General features: G+C 40.9%; 2 protein-coding genes across 4 annotated transcripts in view; one reads left to right on the forward strand and one right to left on the reverse strand.

The window, feature by feature from the left end:
• PLGRKT (plasminogen receptor with a C-terminal lysine) overlaps positions 1–26,357 on the forward strand; it is a 259,215-nt gene that overhangs the window by 37,900 nt on the left and 194,958 nt on the right. The gene's annotated exons all lie outside the window — the stretch shown is intronic.
• Positions 15,516–26,357, reverse strand: part of PDCD1LG2 (programmed cell death 1 ligand 2) — a 60,134-nt gene continuing 49,292 nt past the window's right edge. For 2 of the 3 annotated variants that reach the window (XM_025359086.1, XM_025359087.1), the window contains exons 6-7: positions 24,099–24,148; positions 15,516–16,811 (exon numbers count right to left, since the gene is read on the reverse strand). In XM_025359086.1, coding sequence (XP_025214871.1) covers positions 16,780–16,811; positions 24,099–24,148 — 82 coding nt within the window. In that variant the 3' untranslated portion in view covers positions 15,516–16,779. Of the gene's footprint in view, positions 16,812–24,094; positions 24,149–26,357 lie in introns of all 3 variants that reach the window. The other variant, XM_025359085.1, reaches the window with a different exon arrangement.

Genomic DNA, 26,357 nt, shown 5'->3' on the forward strand with positions numbered 1-26,357 from the left:
TTATCCACCAGATAAAAGGCAGATACTTGCTATGTTTCACAAGTTTCTTGTCTGTGTCATCAGCCTCGTTCCATCCTTAGATACAAAGAGGGTTGAAAGTAGGATGTTTGGGTTAAAAAACAGGGTTGAGGAAAAAAAGAATAATATTCAGAAAAGAATGTGGCAAGTGGACACAGTTCTTAAGGAACTCTACAAATGAAATTTGAAAACTTAGATCATTTCATGATTCATTGACTCAAAGACTTTAAGGACATATTTCAGCTGGTAGAAAAAAGTTCACTTGAGGTTAACATCTTGAGAGTCAAGCTGAAGATAAAAGATTCCTGTTTCTGGTATCTCTGTGAAACATAAACTAGGGTACCCTTTAGGACCAAGTACTTCATAGAAGGATAGAAGAGCTGGAAGGGGATTTACAAGCCATTTCATTTTAGTCTTCTCAGGAAACTGAGGCTCATAGGAGTTAAGTGTCTAGTTTGAAGAATTATGGGATCTTAGAGTAAGAAGGATATTTGTAATTCATCACCTAAGGGAAGAATACCTTCCAGAGTATCCTGAAAAATGGTAGTTCCAGGCTATGTAGATATATCCAGGAACCAGGAGGTCAACCTTTGATGAATAGCTCTAGTTGTTAGTGAATTCTTTCCATTTCTGGGTCAAATTCTGCTTCAATGTAACTTGTACCTATTGATATTGGCTCTCATGTCTTCCCTTGATAATTCTTCTCCAGGAGAAATGCACCCATCTTCTTCTGGTATTCCTAGTCTAGGGGTGGCTTCAAGCCCAATTGCCATCTTGGGTGCTTCCTTCCAGATCTACTCTCATTTATTAATGTACCAATTAACAAGTGGGGCCCACAATAGAACAAAATATTCTAGAGGTAGCCTGGCCTAGACATAGTAGATTCCACAGGACTATTTGTTCCCGGTTCTGAACAGTGTCCTATCAGTGCTGCTGAAGTTCTCCTTAGTGTTTTTGTTTTGTTTTGAGACAGGGCCTCACTTTGTTGCCTAGGCTGGAGTGCAGTGGTGAGATCATGGTCCATTGCAGCTTTGATCTCCTCGAGCTCAGGTGATCCTGCTACCTAAGCCTCCGTAGTCTGGGACTACAAGTATGCGCCATAACGCCCAGCTAATTTCTGTATTTTTTATAGAGATGCGGTTTCGTCATGTTGCCCAGGCTGGTCTCAAACTCTTGGGCTCAAGCAATCCACCTGCTTTGGCCTTTTAATGGGCTGGAATTATAGGCATGAACCACCATGCCCAACCTCTTTAGTTTTTAAGCAACTGGATTTCAATTCAAACTGCATTTGCAGTTATGGCACATTTGTAGTTTATGAGTATGATACCATTTAAATTCTTTTCTATTAAATCTCCAGAACTTTTTTATATTAACTGTTAACAAACTGCTCTTCCATCTTAGGTGTGTGGATCAAAAGCAGGACCTTACATTCTACCTCTTTGGTTTTGACCTAGTGATTCAGCCTGGGTCTTAATTTATTTTTATTTTTTATTTTTATTTTTTGAGGCAAGGTCTCACTCTGTTGTCCAGGCTGGAGTGCAGTGGTACAATCTTGGCTCACTGCAGCCTCAACTTCCTGGGCTCAAGCAATCCTCCCACCTCAGCCTCCCAATTAGCAGGGATCACAGGCCACTCCACCACACCTGGCTAGTTTTTGTATTTTTTGTAGAGATGAGATTTTGCTATGTTGCCCACCCAGGCTGGTATTGAACTCCTGACCTCAAGTGATCTGCCTGCCTTGGCCTCCCAAAATGCTGGGATTACAGGTGTGAGCCACTGTGGCAAACTGGGATTTTAAAATAGAAACTCTTCTATCCAGCTGACTCTCCCTCCCTGCTTTATTAATCATCGTATATTATAAGCTCATCTTCTATGTTTTCATCCAAGTTACCCATAAGAGAAAGGGAAAAAGAAAGACAATTTTTAGCAGTTGCTTTGTCAACCTAACCTCTTCTCTCAACCATATTCACTTATTCACAAGGATATAAATGTACATCTTGTTGTGTGCTGTGATTAAAAATCAACATATTCTATGTCTATGGCAACTCCCTGAGCTACCAAACTTGTAACTCCCTAAGCTACCAAACTTTGAGACAGGGTCTCATTCTGTTTCCTAGGCTAGAGTGCAGTGGTGTATTCACAACTTACTGCAGCCTTGACCTCCTGGGCTAAGTCAGTCCTCCCACCTCAGCCTCCCTAGTAACTGGGATTACAGGCATGCACCATCACACCTGGGTAATTTTTGTAGAGATAGGGTTTTGCCATGTTGCCCAGGCTGGTCTTGAACTCCTGAGCTCAAGCCATCTGCCTGTCTCAACCTCCCAAAGTGCTGAGATTACAAGTGTGAGCCACCATGCCCACCCCAAACTGGTAATTTTACTGAAAAAGAAATGGGATAAATTGAGCAAGTTACTTATCTTCTATAAGCCCAAGTTTCTTCATCCATAAAATGTGAATATTTGTTCTACTCCCTTTACCAGGTGGTAGTGAGGCTCAACTAGTATAACAGGACATTTGAAAATGCTTTGTAAACTTTAAAAAAACTTTTTTTTTGAGATGAGTCTTGCTCTGTCGCCCAGGCTGGAGTGCAGTGGCATGATCTCAGCTCACTGGAAGCTCTACCTCCTGGGCTCAAGCAATTCTTCTGCCTCAGCCTCCCAAGTAACTGGTGGGCACTCATCCCCATGCCCGGCTAACTTTTGTATTTTTAGTAGAGACGGGGTTTTACCATGTTGGCTAGGCTGGTCTCGAACTCCTGACCTCAAGTGATCCGCCAGCCTTGGCGTCCCAAATTGCATTTTTCTTTCCTTCTCTGCTGTCTTGGGCTACTCCTGCCCATGGGGAGCTCCCACCCATCCTCAATTCCTTTGGGTCTTATGGTCTGGTCCCACTTACCAATCACTTGATTGCGTGTAGCTTTGTTTTTTTGTAGTGTATTCTCCAGCTCACTATACATTCCTCAAAGTCAAGGTAGAGCATATCTAATATGTACTTTCTATTTCTTACGAGTACACAGTGCTGACTGGGGGTTTCAGAGTCTCAATACAGAGGCTGAAATACCCTGGGGACTAGATGAGCTGCCTTTATGCCACATAGCCCTGAAAGGGTGGGGACGCTGTCAGGGCAGTCCAGTGAATCACCCTGTCTTGTTGATGAATGTAAGAAAGTAGAGGCTCTAGTCAACCTGGATTTAAACTTTCCATTTTGCTTCTCAGGGGATACAGCTGTAGCCTACCAGATTGGCATTTTCCCTAACAGCTTTCAAATGTCACATTCCACTATCACACACTCACATACAGAAACTGTTCTTTCCTTGTCTTCATTTTGAGAACACTCAGAAAAGTTTTTATATTTTGGAAAGACCCCTTTCACTCCCCACCCTTGAGTTTTCTGCCTTCAGGACGTTGGTTCTTGAAGACAACTCCCCAGAGCACTAGTGGAAAGATGCTCGGCAGCTCCTCCAATCACATGCACCTCACATGTTCTGCCGCAGCTCAGTCATGCGTTCTGTGCTGGGGCTGCATGATGTTTGATTAGGCAAGCAGGATGCTGGCAAACCCAGTGCCTTTTCAAACTTCCACTTACTACACTTTTCTTGTAGTTTCTCTTTAGAGTCTCATGAAAACACAGGTGAAAGTTTGCACTTGACATAGGGAAGAAACACAAGTTGTACATCTAAAAATTTTGCCCCAGAAACATTATATCTGGCATTTATGTGACCTTTTGATTTATAATAAGCAGACACTGAAATTCTAAAATTTCAAAATATTTTTAAAGATTGCTTAAAGATTTATTTTTTTGAATTTAAAATGTTTATTTTTAAAGCTTTTCAAATACAAGAAGAATATAAAGAAAACAATTACTCATAATCTCATGACATTGACAAAGAGTCACTGTTATTGCCATTCTAATTTTATAGGTGAGAAAACAAAGGAGAAGAAGAAAGGAAAGAAAATGAGCTTTTAGGGTTTTTTTTTCCCTCAACATTAAGAAAAAAACTCCTTAGAGGGATCCCCCAAAATTTTGTAAACAATTGACAGATATTCATATTCCTAATAACACATATTGCCAGGAGTATCATTGCTGTTTCTGAACACCATGATGTTTCTTCAGTAAGCTTTACAGAGCTCTGATTTCCATGTCACAGAGGAAAACTACTTAAAATAACATTTTATGAAAGTTACTGTACTACCTGACAAAAAATCTTGTAAAACAGACAAAAGAAAGAAATTACACACAACCCCAACACGTTAACAAAATCTATTCATATTTTAACATATTTCCTTCTGTCCTTTTTTCCCATTCTAAATTTTCTTTTAACTTTTATTTTAAGTTCAGGGGTACATGTGCAGGATGTGCAGGTTTGTTACATAGGTAAAGGTGTGCCATGGTGGTTTGCTGCACAGAACATCCCATCACCTAATGCCCAGCATCCATTAGCTATTTTTCCTGATGGTTTCCCTCCCCCTACCCCCGCTTCTGACAGGCCCAAGTGTGTTTTGTTCCCCTCATGTGCTCATGTGTTCCCATCATTCAGCTCCCACTTGCAAGTGAGAACAGGCAGTGTTTGGTTTTCTGTTCTTGCGTTAGTTTGCTGAGGAGAATGGCTTTCAACTCCATCCATGTCTCTGCAACGGACATGATCTTGTTCCTTTTTATGGCTGCATAGTATTCCATGGTGTATATGTACTACATTTTCTTTATTTAGTCTATCATTGATGGGCATTTAGGTTGATTTTATGTCTTTACTATTGTGAATAGTGCTGCAGTGAACATACGTGTGCATGTATCTTTAAAATAGAATGATTTATATTCCTTTGGGTATATACCCAGTAATGGGATTGCTAAGTCAAATGGTATTTCTGCTGGGTCAAATGGTATTCTTGTTGTCATCACCAGGTCTTCTCTCAAAGGTCTAGAAAATTGATTCTAGATTTCTGTGAGTAAACTCAGAATTAGACTAAAAACTGGATCATACTAACCAAACTCCTAAAGGACTTTTCTATAATAAGAAATGCCATTGACATGCGTATCAGAAGTTGCTTTGAAAAGTCTATTCCTGGCCGGGCGCGGTGGCTCAAGCCTGTAATCCCAGCACTTTGGGAGGCTGAGGCGGGTGGATCACGAGGTCAGGAGATCGAGACCATCCTGGCTAACATGGTGAAACCCCGTCTCTACTAAAAATACAAAAAAAAAAAAAAAAAACTAGCCGGGCGTGGTGGCGAGCGCCTATAGTCCCAGCTACTCGGAGGCTGAGGCGGGAGAATGGCGTGAACCCGGGAGGTGGAGCTTGCAGTGAGCTGAGATCGCACCACTGCATTCCAGCCTGGGCGACACAGTGAGACTCCGTCTCAAAAAAAAAAAAAAAAAAAAAAAAAAAAAAAAGAAAAGTCTATTCCTATAGAAAACCCTGTATAAGGAGTCTAATTATAATCAGGTTCCACAGTAAGCATAGACCATAGATGGGGTGAAGGATGGTGGTGGTGGCTAGAATTATTTTAATGGCTAGTGTCAACAAGCTACATGACTCTGATGCATTCACATAGGAGGAGTGTGGGCTGGATGGACAGAGACCCTTCTCCATTGGACATGCTGGAGATTCACTAAACATTTTTCCACATTGGCCTCTCTTGCCTCAACTCCATGCACACTGCTTTCAATTCAATTCCATGATATTCGTTAAGTATCTTCTATGTGCGAATCCTTGTACTGGGTTCCGGGACTATAAAAATGAATAAAAAGCCAGGTCCTGCTCCTAATACCTCAAAGGCTGTTGGAGAAAACCAAACACATATATAATTACAAAATACTATGTATTGAAGGCTTGACTGGTGCAGGTCTAGGATATTTGGCCTGATGTCGTGTCTGGCTCGCAAAATCTTAAGATCTAGCTTTGCCACTAGCTGTGTGATGTGAGCAATTTATCTAACTTCACTGGGCCTTAGTTTGCTTACATGTTGATAACGGTTTGGATTTGTGTCCCCACCCAAATCTCATGTCGAATTGTGATCCCCAGTGTTGGAGGAGGGGCCTGGTGGGAGGTGATTGGATCATGAGGGTAGAATTTCCCTTTTGTGTTCTCATGATAGTGAGTGAGTTTTCATGAGGTCTGGTTGTTTAAAGGTGTGTAGCACCTCCCCCTGCTCTTCCTCTTCCTTTCTCAGGCCATGTAAGACCTGCCTTCCCCTGCACCTTCTGCCATGATTGTAAGTTTCCTGAGGCTTCCCTGGCCTTGCTTTCTGTACAGCCTGTGGAACCATGAGTCAATAAAACCTCTTTGCTTTATAAATTACCCAGTCTTAGGTAGTTCTTTATAGCAATGCAAGAGCAGACTAATACACGTGTAAAATAGACAAGACAATACACTGAGTTATGAAGTTTAAATGAGATGATACATGTGAAGCTATTAGAGCAATGTCTGGTGCATGGTATGAAGATTAGCTATAATGATAAACTTAATTAAACCTCATTTTGGATACCAGCAATGAGACATTGGCAATCTAATGTTTCAAACCCAGCACAAGGAATAACATGTAGTCCAACCCTGCGCAGCACTTTAACACAGACATATCCTATGACAGGCAGGAAATACATTATCAGGAAAGACAACGCACTAAAAATATATTTCGTCTGAAATTTAGAAATATTTCCCCCAGGGGTGTTATATGATAGTGATATTTTTCTTATAATGGACACCTAACACCTTCTGCTATAAATTCTAGGAGAAGTCCCCAGATGCATTTGGGCAATTGCAACATCTTAGCACAAAAGATGTCACTTTGATTTACTCTCCACTTTCAGTTCATGTGGTCTGGGTGGAGCTCCAGACCTAAGACATCACTTACATACTCTTTCTTTCAGTGACTGGTTCTGGAGAGGGCACATCACATAAGTTTTCCAGTGTAAATCTCAGAATTTTGGTGAGAATGCTGAGAAAAATACTCTGGCTTTATTTTACTTGTAAAATATTTGAATCTGAAAGGTTTGGTAATCATTGGCATCCATCTTGTAATTAAGAGGAGATGTCTTGTCTGAGAATGGCATCAACAAAAAGGAAACAGAGTGAAGAAATGATGGAATTTGAAACCTGAAGACGTTTGTTAGACCCCCTATACACAGTTGCACATTTGGCTGCTCAGTTACATAAGCGAACACGTTATCTTTTAAAAATTTAAGCCAGTTTGCATCAGATTTTCTCTCATTTGCAGCCAATGAATTTTGATACAACTTCTACAAAATGTACTTAAAGGCTGGGCATGGTGGCTCACGCCTGTAATCCCAGCACTTTGGGAGGCCGAGGCAGGCGGATCACGAGGTCAGGAGATCTAGACCATCCTGGCTAACTCGGTGAAACTCCATCTCTACTAAAAATACAAAAAATTAGCCAGGCATGGCGGCACACACTTGCAGTCCCAGCTACTTGGGAGGCTGAGACAGGAGAACTGCATGAACCCAGGAGGCGGAGCTTGCAGTGAGCTGAGATCGCGCCACTGCACTCCAGCCTGGGCAACAGAGCAAGACTCCGTCTCAAAAATAAATAAGTAAATAAATAAATAAGTTTATTTTGTCTTATGCTCATGGTCAAAGCAGATTCCCAATTGTTATTTTTCTCATAAAACTAATCAACAAATATACATTGGGCCCTTGTTACAGGGTCAGATGCCACAAAGTTTAAGACAATTCCTTGTGCTACAATCTAATTGGAATTTATAGTCTCTCTATTTCTCATCTCTTAATGGATACGTCTCCACTTCATCCAGATAGATTTTGATTGAGGTGTGAGTTGGTTATTTACTTCCTGTTCTCAACTCTAAGTCCATCCTCCTCTCCTCTGCTCTGATGTGCCAGGGCTGGAATTTTGACGAATTTCATTTGCCAGCCTCCCTTGTCAACTAGCTTCCTGTTAAGTTCAGTAAATGGGAAGCCCTTGGGGACTGGAAGGTGGTAGGGGGAATTATTTCCTGTTTCTAGTTCCTGAATGTGTCATGCCTGTAGCAATAGGTAGCAGAAAGGTAGCTGCTGTCTGTAGTTCTAATATTTGGCATCCACTTTTTTTCCCTTTTAGTCTTCTTATATCTTTATTACAAGTTCCTAATATTAAATACACTCTATTTTTATGAGTGGACCCTGGTTGATACTAGTACTTGATACTAGGTGTGGTCCTAGGAAACAGATTCTCAAATTCTGACATTCTGGGATTGATTTGATTTGTGGTTGGTGTTAGATTGGTTTGAATTGAGAGCTGAACTCTTTGCCACTAGTAATCTATGGCATGCAAGGGCATCACAATTGATTAAATTATCATCTATTCTTGCTAGAGTTGAATACCAATGAAAGGCAAGCTTCTGGAGACCAAGTAGCTGTTGCATTTAACCATTATGGAGGTAAAGATGATTATAAGGAATGTAATGTGGGATGGCTGCTTCTGATTTCTCCAGGGTACTTACAGGAAGCAAATAACAAGGCTTTCACCTGAAATCATATTCAGAGCACCAGAGGGCTTCTAAGACTGCCCTGAAAGTACCTCTTATTCCTTCTAATTACAGGAATCACTAGACATGAAAGACATGACTGAAAAATTCAACCCAAATTAATCATTCACAGACTGGCTGAGTCTCATATGTGAAAGTTTTCTCAGTAATTTGAAAGGAGTAGGACTCTGAGACTAGGAATGGGGACATTTTGGTGGATTTGGATGAAACTGAGAATGTTGAAACCCCCAAGCATCCCTGAGTTTCCCTTGATAGTGGAATAAGCCTCTCATTTCTTGTCTGATGATACTAGCCTTTCCTTGTTTGAAAGCCTGTAATAAGCCCATATGAGGCACTTGCCTTGCAAGGGAGATCCCTATTCTTTCTCAGCCCCAGTGCTCCCAACTCTCATGGCCTTTATTTAGAGTCAGTTCCCAGAATATACGGAGGTGGGAAAAGCAGAGTCTAGCTCAGGAGGAAAAGTCTTATACTTCAAAAGAATCGTAAGATTTTGTTAACTTAACATTAGAGGAAACCAGACTAATATGTATGGGGATGACTTCTAAAGGCATTAGACCCAGGAGCACAGAAGATAACATTGAATTGGGGCCAGATTAAGGTAGTCCTGATATACTACACTTTCCAGATAGTTTTGGACTTAATGTTGTAGGTGATTACAGTAATAGTATCATGCCTTCATGTAATTACTTTACACATTGATTTTCGGCATGGTTATGTGCTGCTTTGGATAATGGAACATTGTTAGCAAATATGATACAAACAGAGACTTGGAAAGCACTCGCACATGGGGTTTTCTCTCTTTTTTGCTGTTTTTGGATTAGCCTCTATGTTGAAGAAGCCTGGACTATCCTACTGAGGATACATGGTTTTACCAACAGCCAGCACCAATAGGAAGATATGAATGAAGCCATCTGAGACCAGTCATCTGGCAGCCAAACTGCCAACTGACTGCAAATGCATGAGTGATCGCAGCTGACACCACGTAGAGCACAAATGAGTTGCCTCCACTGAGCCCAGCCCAAATTGTTATCCTACAAAATAATAAAAACATAAATGGTTATTTTAAGTCACTAAGTTTTGGATAGTTTGTTATACAACAAAAGCTAGCTGAAACAAATGTATTAGCTAGAGCAGCTGTGAATGGCACTATTTGCTTAGTTGATTGGCTGAAATTTGGACTCACTAGTAGGTAACATTTAACGGTGTTGAGTTGCCAGAATTTCTCTGGAATAATGTATAGGAGATAGAAATAAGGGAGTAATTTACTATGTATAACTGCACCTCTTCCCTCACCACACTTGGTCCTGAAAGGGCCTAAGGAATAGTTTCCTCTCTAAAGCATTGAGAAATGCTTTAGTGGGAGAAGCCCCAGCACCCTTGAACATGTTCAGGCAGCTGTCTTCTATAGGACAAGGATGAGGTGGGAAAAGCTGCCTGATTTCAATGTGGATGATGAGATCCCAGAGTAGCAATCGGAATTTTTTACTGGCAGGAATAATCTTTGGTGGTGGTTGGCTCTAAGAATTAAATAGATGTGGGCCGGGAGCGGTGGCTCACGCCTGTAATCCCAGCACTTTGGGAGGCCGAGGTGGGAGGATCACCCAAGGTTGGGAGTTCAAGACCAGCCTGACCAACGTGGAGAAACCCCACCTCTACTAAAAATACAAAATTAGCCGGGCGTGGTGGCGCATGCCTGTAATCCTAGCTACTCAGGAGGCTGAGGCAGGATAATCGCTTGAACCCGGGAGGCGGAGGTTGCAGTGAGCCGAGATCCTGCCATTGCACTCCAGCCGGGGCAGCAAGAGTGAAACTCTGTCACACACACACACAAAAAAGAATTAAATAGATAATAGATGTGTAGCCTACCAAAGCATTACTTGATCTGTATAATAGAAACCAGACCTGAGATAACACATGTGTGGTGGTATGTGCCTATACTCCCAGCTACTCAGGAAGCTGATGTGGGAGGATCACATGAGCCTAGGAGGTCAAGGTACAGTGAGCCATGATTGCACCATTGCACTCCAGCCTGGGAGACAGAGTGAGACCCTGTCTCAAAATAAAATAGAATAAAATAAATAAATAAATAAATACAGTTTTTAAGATTTTGGCTTAAAAGGGTTACAAATCTTCTAAAGTCACGTAATATATAAAAACAAATCTGGATAATATTGAATTGTTCTGCTCATCTATAATATTATTTTATAAGGTAAATTTCAATATAAACTTGAAAGAAAACTGACACAATATTTTCAAAAAATAGACATTATTTGTCAATTAAACTCCATGCATAATTATTAAGGAGGAAAGCATTCATGTTTCTTGGATGCTGCTTATATGCTACATGCTTATTTTCATTTAATTCTCACAATAATTCTGTGAGAGAGGTGTTATTATTAGGATATCTGTAAATAGATGAAGACATTGAGGCTTTAAAAAGTTGATCTTCTAAAAAATTGAATTATGAAGGAAATAGATTATACAACTAGAGAATGAGTGGGGAAGGGAGGAACAGATTTAAACAAACTCCAGAATAACAATGTGCACAGCAAGAACTAGGTTTTATAAGCAAACTTAAGGGTAATCCAAGACATGAAAACTTAAATTACCATAAAGTACCATTTTTTAACCTATTGACTTAGCAAAATTATATTTAAAAATATCTAGTGCTGGAAGGATGCACTGGTAGAAATGCAAACAGATCCTTTTCAAAAGTAAATTGACAGTATGAACTCAAGAGCCTGAAGTGTTCACATTTCTTTGACTCCATAATTCTCTTTTCAGGTACCCATCCTTATGAAATTAGATGTAAAAAGACATGCATTATCTGAAATAGCATGATATATCATTTAGGACATTGAACTGCATAATTTGAGAGCTAATTAAAGAGATTCTTTGTAGAGGCGTGGGCCGGGTATAGGGAACTCTAAGGAATAGTGTAGTACCCAAGGGCTAGCAGGAACAGGTGTGTGTGTGTGTGTGTTTTCACACGTGTGTGTCTTTGTTGCAGGGGTGAGGGGACACGTAGGCACCCAGATATGAAAAGGGGATGGGAGAGAGCAGTTACTGGAACCCACAGGCAGATGCAGCCATGTGGAAAGGGTCATTCAAGAAGAGCTGCGACCTTTAGTTGAGAGAATTATCCAACCAGCAGTGACCCTGGAGAGGGAAAGCCTGGGGAATGAGTACCCTGGCATTACTGTTCTCCCATTCTCTGATCTCCTGCCAGTGTCCCCATTGGCTGAACCCAATCAAAAGCCAGACAGCAATGGAGCCCATTGATATAGTCCATACAAGTCAGCCTCATAGGACCCAAAACAGGGAGGAGAAGGCTGGAGAATGGATCTGGAGGGTCAAGTGGAGGATATCCAGCACAAAAGCTTGTAACTAAACTGGCAAAAAACCCAGAAGCAACTGTAATCTTCCATTAATAGGGGGAACAGTTAATTAAATTTTGTCACAGCCACTTGGTAGAATATTATGCAGCCATTAAAAATGAAAATTAGGAATACTTGTCAGCAACATAAGTGTGAGCTTATGGTAGATGACAATTTTCTTTTTCTTTTTCTTTTTTTTTTTTTTGAGATGGAGTTTCACTCTTGTCACCCAGGCTGGAGTACAATGGTGCTGTCTCGGCTCGATGCAACCTCTGCCTCCCTGGTTCAAGCGATTATCCTGCCTCAGCCTCCCGAGTAGCTGGGATTACAGGCATGCACCACCACACCCAGTTAATTTTGTATTTTTAGTAGAGACGGAGTTTCTCCATGTTGGTTAGGCTGGTCTTGAACTCCCCACCTCAGGTGATCTGCCCGCCTCGGCCTCCCAAAGTGCTGGGATTACAGGCGTGAACCACTGCGCCCAGCCCCAAATTTTTTAAAGTATAGAAAATTACATGTTACAACCATAGCCAAACTTAAATACATAAATGGACAAAGAGCAGAAACAAACAGCAAAGATGAAAGTGTTTGTGCTTGATGAGATCATAGGTGATTTTTGTTTGTTTAGTCTTTCTCAATTCCTCAAACTCTCCTGAATGCTATTTTTGCTCCTTTTGTAAAAAGTACTTTTTTTTCCCAGACTTATAACTCATCTAAGTTTTTTAAGGATTGTCATTATATATGTTTTAGCCCATTATATCAAGGCCATAAAAAGTAAAAGTGTTGGCCGGGCGCAGTGGCTCATGCCTGTAATCCCAGCACTTTGGGAGGCTGAGGCAGGCAGATCACCTGAGGTTGGGAGTTTGAGACCAGCTTGACCAACATGGAGAAATCCCACCTCTACTAAAAATACAAAATTAGCTGGGCATGGTGGTGCATGCCTGTAATCCCAGCTACTCCGGAGTCTGAGGCAGGAGAATCACTTGAACCTGTGGGGGGAGTGTGGAGGTTGCTGTGGGCCAAGATTATGCCATTGCACTCCAGCCTGGGCAACAAAAGCAAAAGTCCATCTCAAAAAAAAAAAAAAAAAGTGTGTTAATAGTAGCCATTCTCCCAATATATAATGAGTCTCAGAGGTGACCATGCATGAGATACCTATCATGTACCAGGTACGTGGCAAAAATCTCACTCCTTTTCTGCTCTCTAGGAGTCTAAGGGGAATGACAAAACCTGTGCTCAAAATCGTCATGATAAACCGAGAAAGATAATTGCTTTCAGTTTTTTTTGAGACGGAGTCTTGCCCTGTTGCCCAGGCTAGAGTACAGTAGTGTGATCTCGGCTCACTGCAACCTCTGCCTCCCGGGTCCACGTGATTCTCTTGCCTCAGCCTCCCGAGTAGCTGGGATTACAGGCACCTGCCACCACTCTCGGCTAATTTTTGTATGTTTAGTAGAGACAGGGTTTCACCATCTTCGCCAGACTGGTCTTGAACTCCTGACCTCATGATCCACCCGCCTCAGCCTCCCAAGTGTTGGGATTACAGGCGTGAGCCACTGCACCTGGCCCCTTTAAATTAAAAAAAAAAAAAATTTTAAAAATTGTTTGCAGAGATGGGGTATCAGTATATCATATATATGCTTTTTTTGTTTTGTTTTGTTTTGTTTCTGAGGCAGAGTCTGGCTTGTCGCCCAGGCTGGAGTGCAGTGGTGTGATTTCGGCTCACTGCAACTTCCACCTCCTAGGTTCAAGCTATTCTCCTGCCTCAGTCTGCTGAGTAGCTGCGATTACAGGCATGTGCCACCATGCCCAGCTAATTTTTGTATTTCTAGTAGAGATGGGATTTCACCATGTTGGCCAGGCTGGTCTCGAACTCCTGGCTTTAAGTGATTCACCCACCTCGACCTCCCAAAGTGCTAGGATTACAGGCGTGAGCCACCGCGCCCAGCCAGGTCTCACTATATTGAAGTAAACTGATGCTTAGAGGTCAACCAATATATTCAAAGTTGTATAACTCATACCTAGTTGAGCTCGGGTTTGAATCTCTGATGCCAGAACCCACACACCACCTATACTCCTATAGCACTTCCCTGGAAAAGAGTGAAATTAATTATTATTATTATTTTAAGTTCTGGGATACCTGTGGTAAATGTGCAGGTTTGTTACATAGGTATACGTGTGCCATGGTGGTTTGCTGCACCTATCAACCTGTCGTCTAAGTTTTAAGCCGTGTATTCATTAGGTATTTGTCCTAATGCTCTCCCTCCCTTTTCCCCCTGCCCTCTCAACAGGCCCCGGTGTGTGATGTTCCCCTCCTTGTGTCCATGTGTTCTCATTGTTCAACTCCCACTTATGAGTGAGAATGTGTGGTGTTTGGTTTTCTGTTCCATTGTTAGTTTGCTGAGGATTATGGTTTCTAGCTTCATCCATGTCCCTGCAAAGGACATGAACTCATCCTTTTTTTAATGGCTGCACAGTATTCCATTGTATATATGTGCCACATTTTCTTTATCCAGTCTATCATTGATGGGTATTTGGGTTGGTTCCAAGTCTTAGCTATTGTGAATAGTGCTGCAATAAACATACATGTGCATGTGCCTTTATAGTAGAATGATTTATAATCCTTTGGGTATATACTCAGTAATGGGATTGCTGGGTCAAATGGTATTTCTGGTTCTAGACCCTTGAGGAATCACCACACTGTCTTCCACAATGGTTGAACTAATTTACACTTCCACCAGCAGTGTAAAAGTGTTACTATTTCTCTGCACCCTCGCCAGCATCTGTTGTTTCTGAAATTAATTATTGACTAGCAAAGAGACTACACAGTATAAAAATACCACTTTAAACCCCATATGGTAGGAAATCAGGGCACATTATGATGTGTAATGAAAAATATAGGTTTGTTGCTCTGACTCCATCCCTTTCAAACTGAACGAGCAGCCTTAACCAAATTATTTAACCTCTCTCTGCCTTTCCTTATCTGTAAAATGGAGTCATTAATAGTGTCTTTTTCAGAGAGTGGGGATGATTCGTTCCAATAGTATGTGTAAAATGCTTAACAATATTGGGCAATAGCAAGTACTTGATAAACGTTAGGTGTTAAGATAGCATGCTGTAGTATAGAAAATTTCTGAAGCTAAGACATAATGCCTTATGATGTTCTCTCCTGACAGAACCCAGATTTCAAGATAATACAGCTAGGGTACCCTTTCCCTATTTGGTATTCTAAAAGAGAGCCCCAATCTAGGAACAAAGATGGAAATATTTTGACAGAAACCATTATGCCACTGGGTTCCTAGCAGAGTTAAACAAAACCACCCAAGAATTCAGCACACTCATCACATATCTGGGGCATGGGTGGGGGTAGGGGTAGCATAGCTGGGCTTTCTTCCAGGGAAGAAGGCCTTGTCTCCTGCCCTGCTCTCTGTGGTGTTAGGAAGTGCTCCTCCTCCAGCAGGAACCCCAGATCAAGCATCCCTAGGACCCAACCCTCCTGAAAAGTACATCCAAGTTTGCCTCAAAGGCCTTCAAATCTTTGGGAGCCAAATGGCATAATAGGATATTAACCTTACTGACTTGCAAGACCCTGAGCAAACTTCTTACCCAAAAGTAGAATATGTGAAGAACGTTGAAGAGTAACAATTGAGTTTTATTCTTTAAAGGCATTCTCTGATTTACATGAGAATTGAGAAACTGAGATGTATGATTTGTCTGTTAGTCAATTTCACACCCTTTCATTCCCATAAGCCCCAGATTTTGCTCAGTTAAGGATCTTGCTTTAGGCCCACCTACCTAAGTCTGTTATACTAGCTAATGTGCCCATTTGAATAGTTCAAGGATCAGCTAATGCTCTGAGCTTCATGGCTCCAGTATGAAGAACAAATTTAACAAAATAAAGCCGTTACTGTAGCCAAGTTACCCTTCTGCTCCACACATAGGTAGTGGGATCTTGTAGGATTTCCATAGTGCCAATTATCAAAGGCCTTGACTACTTAGCATTGCGGTATCACAGATGTGCCAACTGAGGCACTGAAAGCTCAAGTTTAAAGTCATATAGAGGGCCAGAAAAGGAACCTTAGTTTGGGACTTTGGCCATTTTAGCTACTCATCTGAAATTGCTGCAGATACAACGTATGAGCATATCAAATATTTTTGACTGTATATCGTTGATTTCTAAGGTAAAAAAATTAAAAAGAAACCAAGAATTTCTAAAGGAAAGATGTATTTTAAACAGAAACAACCACCATTAAACATGGTGCTGTTACAGGTTAAAACAAATGCTTTGTGACTTAGACCTCAAAAACAGAGCTTGATGTCTTTACTCCACAATTTGTGCACTTAGTGTATATTTAAATGCTCTCTGTTAATTATAACAACTTCAGACGCTGTCAAGATTCCAGTAAGCCATAAAACATGTCAATTATGATTTGAGTTTGTGCAAAGCCCTATCTATGAGCTCATAGTCTCAATAGGCTCTTCCAGTACCCAGAGGAAGCTATAGATAAAAAATAACTCTATTGGCAACCCATCTGTTTCTGTAACTGGAAATTTCCACACATCTCTGCTTTTGGAAATCATTTAGGAAACTTGAAATAATTCCTTTTGCTTTCAGTCTGGCAGCAAGAAGGAGCCTCAAGGCACTCTGTGGGTCCAGGATCCAGTGGGGTAATTTTGTAAAGTGCATTCGTGCTTGCTCAGAGCCATAGGCTCCAGAGATAAGTCCAGATCAGTGAAGGGGCAAGTTTCATGGCCAGGTGCTGGCTAGTCTTGTTACAAGTTTCAGGTTAAAGTGCTGGATCATCCAAAGGCATTTGAAAAGTGCAAATGGCAAGCTCTGCAGGCCACTGAATTCTTGTTCAGAGTCCAGAAGCTTCTTTAGATGTCACATCAGGTCATCCTGGCTCCCAAGACCACAGGTTCAGATCTGGGGAGAAAAGCCCACAAACAAGAAAAATCATTTGTTATGATTAGAAAATATATAACTTCCCCAAAATTTGAGTGAGGAACTAATTTTTTAAAAAATGTTCATCTGTGGCTCAAGCCTGTAATCCCAGCACTTTGGGAGGCCGAGGCGGGTGGATCACGAGGTCAGGAGATCGAGACTATCCTGGCTAACATGGTGAAACCCCGTCTCTACTAAAAATACAAAAAATTAGCCGGGCACGGTGGCGGGCGCCTGTAGTCCCAGCTACTTGGGAGGCTGAGGCGGGAGAATGGCGTGAACCCGGGAGGCGGAGCTTGCAGTGAGCCGAGATCACGCCACTGCACTCCAGCCTGGGAGACACAGTGAGACTCCGTCTCAAAAAAAAAAAAAAAAAAAAATGTTCATCTAGCTGGAAGCAGCATGGTTTAAAACTTTTCGTTAAAATCTTTTCTTTCCACAGTTTTTACCATTGCCCTAGTCCAAGTGTTCAGCTTCTCTCCTCAGACCTATTGCAAGAGCCGTTCCTTTTCCATTCTATGGGCCACACATAGCTCAGTAATATTGGAGCACATTTCAGGGGCCTATCCTATTCAAAACCTCTTATAGTTTCCTATTGTGTCAGATATTTCTATTAGTTCCTGCAGACTCATTATTCACCCTGCTGCACTCTATTCATGCTCCAGGATGATGACATTGTAGACTACATCACTGGACTCCTCCCTCTGTCTTTGACTGGGCTCAGTCTAGGTGAAAAAGTGGGTTGCAATGGGCTAAGAGCGAGGTTGGGGTATCTATTCCTCAGCAACCTCCCAGACAAGTTGTAGGTTGACTTTGTCCCTCTGTTAAAGGCCACAGGTCCTGCCAGATGGACCTTTCTCGTTGCCATTTTTACTAGGGTTCTGGGAACTGCTCCCTCCCCTTTCTCCTTCAGACCTAGGGATAGTCACCTTCCCTACCTGCTGTTACATCCTGGCATGCTCAACATCCCTTGCTGGTTTCCCTTAATGCTGCACACACCTTTGTAAATAGTCTCTTCATTAAACTTGCCTCAGTTACCTATTCTAAGCATGCCCTCCATTTCCTGCTAGGATCTAACTGAAGCACTCTTGCCTAGTAAGTAAAATCTAACCTTTGCCTGGAATTAATGGTTTATAATACGTCCCCTAACAGTCTTTCCCCCTTATCTCACACCTGGCTTTCTCTCTGAACGGGGTCAAGTGCACTTTCCCATACCTTCCTGCCTCTTTGCCTTTCCTCTTAGTGTCTCCTCTATCTAGAATAGTCTGCTGTTTCCATTTCTTCCTGGTTCAAAAGTCACCTCCCCCATGAAACCTTTCTTCTTCCCTGATTATCCTCAGCTTAAAGTGATATTTGTCCCCATCTCTGAACTCATGTATTGTTTGTATTCATGTATTGTTTGTCCCTCTTATATGAGCTACAGAGAACCATAAAAAATACACAGACTTTTCACACCATTAAAAATTCATGGGCACAGGTGAGTGAAGCTGTTAGTGACTCCTCTTGCTAATAGCACCCTCCTCCCTCCCTGAGACAACGGTGCTGCCTGAAGAAAGAAAGTGTGAAGTTGCCTGACATGGGTTGGGCATTTCTGTGGATTGGTAAGTAAGGTGGGCTTCAGGATACAGGGATAATTTGAGAGCGAGATGATTTTCCAAATACATTCCAAGAAGCACAAGGTATCTTAGAGCAGTGGTCCCCAACCTTTTTGGCACCAGGGACAGGTTTCGTGGAAGACAATTTTTCCATGGATTGGGTGTGGGAGTGGGGGTAGGGTATAGTTTCAGGATGAACCTGTTCCACCTCAGATCATCAGACATTAGATTTTCATAAGGAGCACACAACCTAGATCCTTTGTATGTGCAGTTCACAATAGGGTTCATGCTCCTATGAGAATGTAATGCTGCTGCTGATCTCACAGGAGATAGGCAGTAACGGCCACTTGCCCGCTGCTAACCTCCTGCTGTGTGGCTCAGTTCCTAACAGGCCATTGGTACCGGTCTGTGGCCCAGAGGTTGGGGACCCCTGCCTTAGAGACCTTTGTAGGGACATATGGTAGGGTGATTATATCCTCCACTCTAATTTCACCACTATTTTAATTTGCTAGACATGTAGGAGTTCTGTCTAATATTTCCTTTGCAAAAGATTTATAATGGCAAAAGAAAAAGAAATTGGAAACCACTGAAATGGGAAAGGGGAAAGGAAACACGCCCATGTGGAATGCTGACGCTGTGGTCAGTTCTCAGGTGGAAGTTCTTAGAAAGAAGACAGGATACTCAAGAAAACAAAGCAAACAAAAAAACATAAAGACTGGCATATAGTCTTTCTATATGCAAAAGCATATAGAAAGCTGGCTTCTTGTTTTAACCCAAATTATGTGAATGAGAACTGTTAATCTTGAGTACCTTATCTGTAATATTTTATTATAAGAATCTTGGATGACTGATAAATTCATCCTTCTAGTTCCCACATGGCCTAACTGACAGGGTCTTGCAAATAGCAGACTCTTAATACACGTTTTTGAGTGGGTGAATGAATGAATAAATGAGTGAGTAGCATTATGCTGGGAATCATGACTTTTTTTGGTCTGCTACTGTTTCACTCAAGGAAGTCACTTAATATCTCTTAGCCCCCAATGTCATAATCTGTGAAATGAGGTAGCTAGGATACATGGTCTGTAAACTCTAACCAAGGCTTGATGACTGTAATAACTATTTTGTAAAGGATAGATGATATATATCTATGGTATCATAACCCACTCCTAAAGTTTTATTGTTTATCTGCTTGTCTGCATAAGAGGGAGAATGGCATAGGCCCAGATGGCAGCACAAGTAAAATTAGATACAAGAACAACTTCCACAAATGGAAAGGGCAGTGTGTCACAGACAAGGACTCAGTGGGTCTGAGTTCTAGCTCCATTTCTAACAGTAAGTTATGAGATGACCTTATGCAAGTCACTTCAGCTCGTACATCCTTAGAGCATATCCATCACATTTAGCTGTGCTAGGAATCTTTGAAAGGCAACTAAGACATTGGTAGGTGTCCTTTAAAGAAGGTATAGCATTGCCCTTCCTAAAGTTGATAAGGACTGATGAAGAGTCCTATATAATGTATTTAACTACTGGGATCTAGAGAGGTGAGTGGAGATGGTTGAAATGGCTTCAGAAAGTATTCTTCTTCGTAAAAGTAATATATCAGGGCACTCAAAAATAAAATTCAGAAAACATAAAAGTAAAAAGCAATACATGGTTCCATAATCCAAAGACATAATTACAGGCATTTTCATATTTTTACTTCTATTTTTCTGGAGGAAGGGAATATGGTGAGTCTATAAATAACATTTTTAATAGAACATGAATGATACATAAGTATATTTTTATTTTGCAATTTTTCTATTTTTTTATTATATAGAAAGTATTTCCCCACATTATTATTCCTCAGAAATAGAAGTTTAAATGCAATGTAGGGTCTATTTATTACAGGTTCCAGTTTTTTCCATGTTGTATTAGAGTAAACTAGTAATGCTGTAGGAACAAACAACTCCAAAATCTCAATATAAAAAACAAAAGCTTATTCTTGCTCATGTTCCTTGTACATTGAGGATCACCAGGGGACTCTGTCAATTTTAGTTACTCAGAGACTGAGACTGATGGAGCAATTACTACCTAGAATGTTACTGGTTACCATGCCAGATGGATAAAGAAAATACGGCAAAGCACGTGCCAACTCTTACATCTTCTACTCAGAAATAACCACGCATCACTTATGCTTACATTTAATTGATGAAAGTGAGTTACATGACCACACTTAACTACAAATTAATTACAGAGAAGTGCAATTCTATCATGTGCACAAAGGCAAGAGATCCAGGAAATGCTGAAACAGCACTAATACTGAACTCTATTAGGCGTTTTCACAAGTCGGGTCTTGCTTCAGTTGCTGGTTAGTGAAGCAAAACCAGCAAGCCCTTTGCTTCTTAAGATGGAAGGGAAAATATTCATCTGAATGCAAGGGACATGTCCAGGCCAAGTCTCAAGACTCCATCTCCCAAGATGCTGAGTCACAATATGAGAGTGCAGGATGGTTCCCGGGCAGCCTACAGCTGTACAGTCTCCTCATAATGGATGGTTTTGGGGTGGGATAGAACTTGGATGGCAGAGAATGGGTGTGAGAACGTCAAAGCCCTGAGCTGTCTGGTCTTGAGCAATATTAAAATCTTAACCATGGCAATTTCTGGGCAATGGATTCTAAATTATTTTTGTTTTCTTTGTACTTTTTTATTTTTATACTCATAAAAACATCAGTAATTTAAAAAATGTTCTGAAACTTGTTATTGTTGTAGTTTGTTCTTTTTTGAGTTGATAGACTCAACTAAAATTAAACAAAATTTATTTTGATATTCTTTTTTAGCATTGAGTCAAATTTGGTCAAAATTGGACACCTTTTAAATTTATCATATAATAAACTGTAAGAAGCATTGATAAACGGACAACAAGACAAATATCAAATACCATATAGTTGCATTAACACTAATATCCCACTATTATATTGACCAGGTGGACCTAAAATATAGACACATAGAAGCAGCCAGAAAATAATGCTGTAATCATGTGCTTAAGAATGGTATAGATTGTGTGTACAATGCAGAGGAAAAATAGAAAGGTATGAGTCGGGGGAGAAAGTCTTACAGATTAAGCAAGAGAGTATAGTATATGTAGGCTGGGCACAGTGGCTCATGCCTGGAATCCTAGCACTTTGGGAGGTCAAGGCAGGAGGATTGCTTGAGCTCAGGAGTTTGAGACCATCCTGGGCAACATAGTGAGACCCCAGTTCTACAAAAAATAAAAATAAAAAATCCAGGTACAGTGGCACACACCTTAATTGACGAAAGTGAGTTACATGACCACACTTAACTACAAATTAATTACAGAGAAGTGCAATTCTATCATGTGCACAAAGGCGAGAGATCCAGGAAATGGTGAAACAGCACTAATACTGAACTCTACTAGGCATTTTCACAAGTCAGGTCTTGCTTCTGTTGCTGGTTGGTGAAGCAAAACCAGCAAGCCCTTTGCTTCTTAAGTTGGAAGGGAAAATATTCATCTGAATAAAAGTCTTGGAAGAAGTACAGGCACCTGTAGTCCCAGCCACTCAGGAGGCTGAGGTGGGAAGATCGCTTGAGTCCAAAAGTTGAGGCTGCAGTGAGCCACGGTCATACCACTGCACTCCAACCTGGGTGACAGAGCAAGACCCTGTCTCTAAAAAAAATTAAATTAAATTTTAAAAAAGCAGAGTGTAGTGTATGGTTGTGGATTCTGGACTTGGACACCTGGATTGCTGAATCAATTTATTGGTCCTTATATTATTAGCCGTATACCTTGGGCAAGTTAGTTAACCGCTTCATGTTTTGCTTCCTCACCTATAAAATGGGAAGCAGGGAGTAAATACTTCAGAGGGCTACTATGAGGATTAAATGAGCTAGTCTAAACACACTTCTAATGTCTTAGAACAGAAGCCTGGTGTTATAATAATAAAGTTAATCATTACTGTATCTTAAAGTAGACCATGCCAAAAGTTGGGATTTGGACAAGTCAGAAGGAATGGGGAGGACATTCCAAAAGAATAACCAATGTAAGCAAAGGCACAGAAGTGGGAATGAGCTCATGGCAGTGGTGTTGGTGGAGCAGCTCGACTTGAGGAAAAGTTTTGTTGAGAAGTGGTAGATGAGTTGGCTTAGTGAAATGTGGCTAATTGTCAAAAGGCCTGAAAAACCCTGGGAAGGATTTGATATGATCTGTAGAGACAAGAGATGACATGATGATGATGAAAACAGTGTTTGGGGAATTAGATCTGGTATGCTGTTGTATACCAGTGGTATGCTGGCGCCTCTTTAAGGGACCTTTCCAAAGCTATCTAGAAATATTTAAATTCCTCATTAGGTATTGACAAAGAAAATAAGATATTAGATAAGTCAAACCTACCTCAAGTAATCTCTTCATTGAACCAAGACATCATTTTCAAAACTTTGGTTTGATTTTGTTAAGTCATTTTGGCTACAGGGTGCCCCCACTCCCCACCTAGATTTACTCAGATATTCATTGCTATTGCATCCAAATACTTAGAGTGGTAGATTCTGATATCACAGATGTCCTTTTGTTGCTGAAAGTTTGAGAGGCAGTGAGCTGAGAAGAAAGTCCTGCTGAACTAAACAAAAACACCAAACTGGTAGTCTGCATGCAATCTAGGTTGGCAGGTTCATGCATGAGCAGTTATTAGACAGAACCCTGGCCTCTTGGACAACTCCAATGACCAGATAGTAGTTGGTTACTTACTTCTATTTATAAAGGCTCAGGCAGGAATGACAAATTGACTTACTTCAGCCAAGTATATGGCCAAGACTGTCCCCCTCATCTCTTGGTGCCTGTGATGATTAATTTTATGTGTCATCTTGGCTAGGCTATCGTCCTCAGTTGCTTAGTCAAATGCTAGTCTATATGTTGCTGTGAAAGTATTTTTGTAGATGTAATTATCATTTGCTATCAGTTAACTTGGAGTAAAGCTGATTACCTTTCATGATATAGGTTGGCTTCATTCAATCAGTTGAGGGCCTTAAGGGCGAAAAACTGAGGTTTCCCAGAAAAGACGGAATTGTGCCTCAAGACTGTAACGTAGAAATCCTGCCTGGGTTTCCAGACTGCTGGCCTGCCCTACACATTTCCAACTTGCCAGCCCCCATAATCATGTGCTGCTTCCCCTGAGTCTAAGTTTTTCATCCAACCAGGCTTAATGATTTTAGCAACCCGCTTTTTCTGACCCCTAGGTCATATCCTTCCTCCTCCACAGATTCCAGCTCCAAGCCTGTCAACCTCATGAAGAGACTTCTGTTTTCCCCATATTACTCTTGACTCACAGCCCACAACAATGTACTTCTTAATCATTGTTTGTTGCAAAAACATCCACTGTCAATTGCATCGCAGTTGGATATCTTCTCTTTGCTGTTAGATTTTAACTCCATATCTAACTATGTGAGACCAGAGGTCCAGTGCAGTATCATCTGGGAATGCTTAGGAATATAGACCGAGCAAAAGATGGCATGATTGTTCTGGGGCTAAGAACAAGGCTTCACTGAAATGTTACCAAACAGGAAGATTCTATAAGCTGGAACCATTCAGTTGCCTTCCACGAATTAATAGAACAGTGGTTACTTTAAAATTCAAACTGAGAGAGAAAAGAAGGTAAGAAAGAAAAGCAAAAATCATGCTTACTCACAGCACTGTTCACTTCCCTCTTTTTCGTGGTGACAGATCTTTTTGTTGTGTCTGAAAAAGAAAAATTCCAGAAATGGAATAAGATTAATGAGAAAATTGTTTGGTTTATAGATTAAAATATGGCAGAACAAAAAGTAAATCTAGATAAATCCACATAGGGAAGCCCAAATGTTCTCTGTGGCCTGGGACCTCAGGATAGTAATGCATAATGTAAAATCTGGCCCCTAGGCAAAGAGTGTGAACAAAGATGACCCACATTTTCCATTCCTCTGTCTACTCCTGGCCCTCAGGCACTTAAAGGCTGAGGGACTAATTTGGGTATCCAACCCAGGAAATGTCTGGCTGCAGAATTAGCTCTCCCTTTTCTGCTTTAGTCTTGACTGCCACTTCTACCCTGCCTTCCCTGGCCCGGGTCAGAAGTTCTGATCAATTAATTTACACTAAGGTATAAGTGACTGATACTGGTTCAAAGTAACTCAAGTTACTGGTTCAGAAGCACAAGTTCACATAATGGGATGCTGCTCACCAGTAACTTTCCTTGGTTTCACATCTTTCTTTTATTTTTTTTTTTATATCAATAGGTTTAGGGGTACAAGTGGTTTTTGGTTACATGGATGGATTGTATACTGGTGAAATCTGAGATTTTAGTGCACTCATCACTCACGTAGTGTACACTGAACTCAATATGCAGCTTTTTAATTCCTCACTGCCACTCCCTACTCTCTCCTTCTGAGTCTCCAATGTCCATTATACCACTCTGTATGCCTTTGCATACCCATAGCTTAGCTCCCACTTAGAAGTGAGAATATATGGTATTTGGTTTTCCATTCCTGAGTTACTTCACTTGAAATAATGACCTCCAACTCCATCCAAGTTATTGCAAAACACATTATCTCATTCTCTTTTATGGCTGAGTAGTATTCCATGGTGTATATATACCACATTTTCTTTATCCACCTATTCATCAATGGGATCTTAGGTTGGTTTCATATCTTTGCAATCACGAATAGATTTTCACTTTTTTCTTAACCTCTGATTTCACATATTCTCTCCCACTCTGATTCTCTTTTAGTGAAAGAGATTTAATGCCCAACTCCTGCCATTGCCTGGGTTCCTGAAATCAGTCCATTCCTAATTTTGCTTCTGCCCTTTATACCAGGTTTTTAGTAATTCCTTCATGACTGTCTTGAGCTTGGCTTGGAATTTGGGGGTCTCTATTCAGCACTGTAGTCTCTTTCATGAGGGTTTGCATTTGAAAGGAGCCCAGTGGTTAACCCATAGGAATTGCTCTTGAATGTTGGCTTCAGTGGGTACCTCCTTAATGCCTGAGGTTAGTGCTGCCACTCTCTGTGGGCCACAGGTAACCATAAACCAGCATATTTGGTCTTTAAACCTTTGTAAAATTCTGGCTCAGTCTTCTAGGGCTGTGCCACTCAGAGTCTGGTTCATGGGCTGGTGCTGGTAGGTGAACTGTTACCAGCCTATGATGATAACTGGTCCTTCACAAGAGAGTTTAAGAAACACTGTTCTGAAGATCTGAAGACCTGTTCTCAAGATCTAGATTCTGTAGCTGGTGACTCCTACTGGATTCTAAGTTGACTTTGCCATTGGCTGAGCAAGTCAATGTGTAAGTCACTCAATTCTTTTGGATTGAAACTTACTTTCTCCTTCCATTGCTCAAAGATAATAATATTGATTGAATCACTTTGTATTAAACACTTTTGCAACAAATAGGCCACAAGTTTTGGAGTCAAACAGACCTGTATTCAAATCCCAGCTGTATGACTTTGGGAAGTCATATAACTTTTCTGAGCTTCACCCAGCATAAAGACACTTCTCCCTGCCACAAGCAATTTTTGTGAAATTAAGTGAGAAGTTTGTAAAGGGTCCAGCACAGTGGTTTTCAGTAGAACTTTCTGCAGTGATGGAAATGTTGTGTATCTGCACTGTCCAGTACAGGAGCAATTATCTGTACATGGTTATTGAACACTTACAATGTGTGAATACTTAAGATGTGACTGATGAACTGAATTTTTATTTAACTTAAAAAGAGCCACAGATGGCTGTTATATTGGACAGAGCAGATCTAGTATACTCACCTGCATATTGTAGGTTCAATGTTTAAAATTTTATTGAACATTTATTATATGCCAGGTAATTTTTTAGACACCGGGCATGTATTGGTGAATCAGAGAAACATAGTTACTATACTCTTGAAACATAGAGACTAGCAGATGAAGCAGAATTTAACATTATTTTG

This window comes from Theropithecus gelada, chromosome 15, assembly GCF_003255815.1.
Source record: "Theropithecus gelada isolate Dixy chromosome 15, Tgel_1.0, whole genome shotgun sequence".
NCBI classification, from domain to species: domain Eukaryota; kingdom Metazoa; phylum Chordata; class Mammalia; order Primates; family Cercopithecidae; genus Theropithecus; species Theropithecus gelada.